Source organism: Prosopis cineraria, unplaced genomic scaffold (genome assembly GCF_029017545.1).
Source record: "Prosopis cineraria cultivar Desert tree isolate PC_DT_omini unplaced genomic scaffold, ASM2901754v1 PC1038, whole genome shotgun sequence".
NCBI classification, from domain to species: Eukaryota; Viridiplantae; Streptophyta; class Magnoliopsida; order Fabales; family Fabaceae; genus Prosopis; species Prosopis cineraria.
Window position 1 is genome coordinate 10,071 of NW_026556363.1, and position 5,415 is coordinate 15,485.

The 5,415-nt window shown below is 36.1% G+C and overlaps 1 protein-coding gene across 3 annotated transcripts; it reads left to right on the forward strand.

Moving 5' to 3' along the window:
- The first annotated feature begins 1,815 nt into the window (after positions 1 to 1,815).
- Positions 1,816 to 3,857, forward strand: LOC129299119 (protein SRG1-like). Of its 3 annotated transcripts, none has more exons than XM_054937561.1 (3): positions 1,816 to 1,943; positions 2,137 to 2,657; positions 3,087 to 3,857. In XM_054937561.1, the coding sequence occupies exons 2-3, from the start codon at positions 2,174 to 2,176 to the stop codon at positions 3,092 to 3,094; spliced, it is 492 nt and encodes a 163-aa protein (XP_054793536.1). In that variant the 5' UTR covers positions 1,816 to 1,943; positions 2,137 to 2,173; the 3' UTR covers positions 3,095 to 3,857. The 3 variants fall into 3 exon arrangements, with proteins under 3 accessions (XP_054793536.1, XP_054793538.1, XP_054793537.1); XM_054937562.1 differs by lacking the exon at positions 1,816 to 1,943 and adding an exon at positions 1,972 to 2,046; XM_054937563.1 differs by lacking the exon at positions 1,816 to 1,943 and having other exon boundaries at positions 1,963 to 2,443; positions 3,087 to 3,855.
- Positions 3,858 to 5,415: the final 1,558 nt, after the last annotated feature.

Sequence of the window (5,415 nt, forward strand, 5' to 3'; positions counted from 1 at the left end):
TTCACACCCTTCAATCGGTTGCTCGCGTTTATCTGATCTCTTTCATATCCGTCCATCTATCTGTCTGTCTGCACTCTATTATACAATTTAAATGTTCAAACCCTCTATCAGATAACGATGTTGCAGCCCTACAAGTTATTTTATATACGTACCTTGCAATCCCCTCCATGATGATATATGCGCATATAGATTAGATGTTGTCAGCTAAGGTACGTAATTTTCAGAATTTTCTGGTGGATTCTCCTGTGACTTGCCCCTAAACGAAGAGCTTCCATCGTTGTCGATTGCATACGAGAGCTTACATCATTTCTACAAGGTTCCCTTTCACATGTTGACAATTCATGAGAGACAACTATCTACGATCTTTTCACAATTAATGCTCCGGAGGCATTTCTTAGACTGCAGGCATATATATGTCATGTATCTCCAGATATTCATACGGTTTTGTTTCTACTTTTCACTCCTTCCAATCAAAAGAAATTAAAGTGAATCAATAATCACTTTTGCTTCTTCTTCTTTTTTAACCAAGGGTAAATAAGGAGTAACAGAGAAAAAAGCTCACATGCAGTAAAAATCAAAACACAACCATTTCTTAAACTGTAGAAGAAACTATGCATTGTTTTGTTTAATTCCTATATTGGTCGTGTCCAATCAATTTAACTCTCGTTAGTCTGGATTCTCCTGCAACTGCTTAATTATATTTCAAGCAACTCAATGAATCCAATTAGCTAGTAATAAACTGCTTCATATTGACTTTGCAGGGACACAGAGATCTGTTCTATTAATTAGCCGGGAGGAGACGTTGGTAGAGCTAAGAAGGTTGCTGTTACAAAGTGCGTGTCCCTGAAAGAGATATATATATATATATATATAAATAAGAGTTGCAGAGGGGAAAATGGTAGCTTTAATTAGAGACAGTTTTTCCTTTTTTTTTTTTCTTTTTTCGTTTTTGGTTGGCATGAGTTTTACACAGTGTCTTTGCTTTAAATGAAGAACCCCGCTTATCTTTTGAAAAGCTGAGTTGTGGGCCATGTTAATCGAAATCATGAGTCTCAAAATATTTCTGCCCACGTCAACAGGAATTTCAATGCAAAGTCATCATTAGTTTTTCTAAACCACCAGATTACTTAACTGATGCTTGCTTAGATTTTGAATCCTAGACATTTGGCATCGGAAGAAATGATGACCTATGCGCCTTTGTGTGTGTGTGTGTGTGTGGTTTTTCTTTTCATTTGATTTTTTTTGGGGGGGGGGGGTGTTTTGAGTCGCCCATGTGCCACTATCACCTGTTATCGTCCTTTCCTGCTCAAAAAGGATTAATTGAAGAATTCAATAAGAAATAACCTCCCAATCAACTATAATCATTATTCAACGTGTCAATTAGTTCCATCAGCTTATACTGAAATCTAGTTTAGTTAAAACTCCATTTTTGTATGCATGGAAGGCGTAGTCGGAAAAAATAACGTCATGAATTTTTTATTTTTTTTTTGGTGTGTGCGCACATTTCTGTGTTCATTGGACACAAAAGGCCAATCGGAGTGGGCTCCTTCTCTCTAGCACTGAAACAGCTAAGCCCAATCTACTCTGAACCCTGGAGTGAAAATAAAAAGTCAGAGCCCGTCTGCGGGATTTCAACCTCTCCACCGGCTAATAGAACCGCAAATTTATATGGTTGCGTTCATTTTGTACCCTTCAAAAAAATTACTCCTCCTGTTCAATAATCGAATTGATGACGAAGTTTAGTGCAATGAATGGGCTTTAACGTTTATTGTGATATGAACTTGGACCCTGAGGCAACTCCTCGTGGGAACGGGACGGATACTTCATCCAATGGGCTTACGGGGAGCGGTTAAGTCTGTACGGAGGGTGTGGATGAATTGAGTCCAGCTTCCCTCTGATGATCTCCTTCGTACAGTGACGGCTCCCTTCTACTTCTTCTTTCTGTATTGTTCTCTTTCTGAGTATTGTGGCTTTATCATCTGTGTCTTTACATTTGTGTTTGAAAAGCACTGTGACGCTATTGCTTTTGCTTAAATATATATTTGGGTATTTCTGGAGCTTTTTTGGATCGATTTTTTACTGTGATTAAGTTAATCTCAGTCATAGTTTCAGAGTATCCATATCATTTTGCTGCAGGAACTAGCGGAGAGATTGAGAGAGGACATATCCATCCATGGAAGCTATGGAAGCAAAACTGAGTGAGACTGGATGCTGTATTGAGTTACTAGTGCCACTTGCCCAGGGGCTAGCCAAGCAGCCATTAACCTCTGTTCCTGTGAGATATGTGCGTCCAGAACTTGAGCTTCAATTTACATCTAACACTTGTTCTTCACGACTACCTCAAGCTCCCGTGATAGATATGATTAAGTTGCTGTCTTCAGATTGCCATGTTTCTGAGCTCCACAAGCTTGATTATGCCTGCAAACATTGGGGTTTCTTTCAGGTTTGTCATCTTCTCCTCCAATTTCATGTACACGAATTCTCATGGGTATTGATCACTTTACCTATCACTTTATTGGTAAGTAAACGGGGCCAACGCCCAAACAAAAGAAACTACACAATTAAGCGTGGGCTAGAACAGCCCAATTCATCCCTATGCAACGCTCCCATAAACCCACAGGTGGCTTATGCGGCATTTGGACGACATTGGTTTGAAGGTAAACTTAAAATATATCTATTTCTAAAGCATTAAAAGAATTTAGTGGGTACGTTTCTATTTCTGAAGTACGTAAAGTATACTTTTCTATTTACCCCTGGTGTTTGCGTACATGACCATGGACTTGCAAATATTTAGTGAGGTACCTTTAAAAGTATTCTTGCATGGTTACTCTTTTCTTAAACTATTCTAAATATGTGATCCCTCACGTCAGCGTGGTAGATTTAAGATTTTAAAGCTCAATCATCCTCCACAAAAGAAGTAGCAAGAGATAATGTCTATATGATCAAATGACCTAATTCTTCTGGGTTCTTTTGGGTAAAAAACGATGTTGGTTTTATCTTTTTGATAATCCAACCTTTGAATGTTTACTATACTTGTGTGTGTTTGTGCCCATGCACTACGTTAACATAAAAATTGAATAATGCAGTTGATTAATCATGGAGTGAGCCCTTCATTAGTGGAAAGTGTGAAGAAAGGAGTGGAAGAGTTTTTCAACATTTTGATGGAAGAGAAAACCAAGTTTAATAGGGAGTAGGAGAAAGAGAAGGATATGGTCAGTTGTTTGTTGTATCTGAAGAACAAAAGTTTGACTGGGCTGATATGTTGTACCTCACCACTCTCCTACTACAAGCAAGGACACACTTACTCCCTAACCTCCCCTTCCTGTTCAAGTACTCTTGACAGTTGACACACACACAAAAAGAGAAAACTTCAAAGAAATTCAATCACATGATTTTTATTGCCATGCTGGGATAACTTGGACGCCTATTATATGGAATTGAGAAGGCTTGCAATGGAACTGATTATGCTAGTGGTGAAGCTCTAAATATGGAAGCTAAAGTGTTGAGACTAAATGAACAAAGCCCAACCCACAAATATTGCCAGAACCCCATACGAAGAAGAGTTTAGTATTATATGGACCCAGAATATCTGACTTGATATTTTTGTGTGTACAGTTTTGTTGTTTTTCCCTCTTATTTTTATCTTGTAATTACCTATTGTTATTCTTTTTGTATTAAGGTGTTTACCCAATCTCTGTAAATAGTAATAAAGGTATTGGGCACTGTAAGCCACTATTACATATTTCTCTTCTTGTGTAATTTCATCTTGGTAGTAGAGCTGTCTTTAGGTTTACACTATGGTTGACAAGAGCTCCCTTCATACTCCTAAAAATTCTTCTGCCACTTATAGCTTACACTATGGGTTTAACATTATTAGCTTAAGCATGCATGCCTCTTTTCTATTAGTGGCAGGCATTTCACATTGCCACTATTCTTATAAATAAGTTACCTACACCTACTCTTGGTGGCATCTCTTCATTTTAAAGGCTATTTACTAAATTTCCTGATTATAATAGTCTTAAGGTGTTTGGTTTTACTTGTTACCCGTGTCTCTGACCTTACAATCAGCATAAATTACAGTTTAGGATTGTAAAATGTGTTTTTTTGGGCTATAGTAATCATCATAAAGGCTATTAATGTTTAAGTCCTATTGGGAGAGTATATATCTCTAGAAATGTTGAGTTTAATAAACAATCATTCCCTTTTGCAAATGGTTTTCTAAATAAGAAGAAGATACTTGAAGTTAATGTTCATCCACAAGTCTTCTTTAGATCTTCATTATTCTCTGTTCCTTCTTATTGGGCAACTCAACATATGACCACTAGACCTATACAAAGTACTTCTTCAATCTCTGAATTTCCTGTAACAAATGTCAATATAGCCAATCCTACTCAGAATATGTCAAATGTTCAAATAGAAGAAGTTGAAGAGGAAATAAGAGACACTATTGTCTTATTGTCTCCAGGAAGTCATTCATTAGTTACGATAATAAAAAATGCACAATCTGATTCATTACATTCAGAATAGCAATGTGAAGAACCATAGAATAAACATCATATGATAACAAAGAGCAAAACAGGTATCTTCAAACCAAAAATTCCTTATGTTGGTTTAGTAACTACAACTAGCAGTAATGTTGTGATTGAATCCAATAATGTTCAAGAGGCCTTAAAATCTAGTATGTGGAGAAAAGTAATGGTTGAAGAGTTTAATGTATTGGTTAAAAATCAAACATGGGTTCTAGTACCCTATACAGGAAAAGAAAGGCCTGTTAATTGTAAATGGGTCTTTAAGAGTAAATATAGGCTTAGTGGTAATTTTTTGAAGTTAAAGGCTCATCCAGTGGCCAAGGGTTTTCAACAATGCCTTGGAATCGATTATGCAGAAACATTCAACCTTGTTTTGAAGCCTTCTACACTCAGATTTGTACTTTTATTATTGTTTGTTTTAATTGGAAAATTAAACGATTGACACTAACAATGCCTTTCTCAATGGCTATCTTTAAGAAAGAGTTTTGATGAAACAACCTGAGGGATTTATAGACAAGAGATTTCCTAATCACATTTGTCTACTAAACAAGGCTATTTATGGATTGAAGCAAGCTCCAAGAGCTTGGTTTGAGAGGTTGAAAAATACATTGTTAGTCTGAAACTTTGTTCACTCCAAATGTGATAAGTTGCTTTTCTTTTATAAGTTTCAAGGCTATGTTATTTTCTATCTAATTTATGTAGATAACATAATTGTTATAGGTAACAATTCTTATATGCTGTCCTTGTTTATTAATAAATTAAACAAGTTATTTTCTCTTAAAGATCTGGGTAATCTTCACTATTTTCTTAGTATAGAAGGTTACAGAGATGAAAATATTCTTTATTTGAAGCAAGAAAAATATAAATTGGAGATTTTGAAGAAATG

Excerpts from the sequence above, each read along its gene's own strand:
- LOC129299119 (XM_054937561.1), top strand. The coding sequence starts at position 2,174 with ATGGAAGCTATGGAAGCAAAACTGAGTGAGACTGGATGCTGTATTGAG.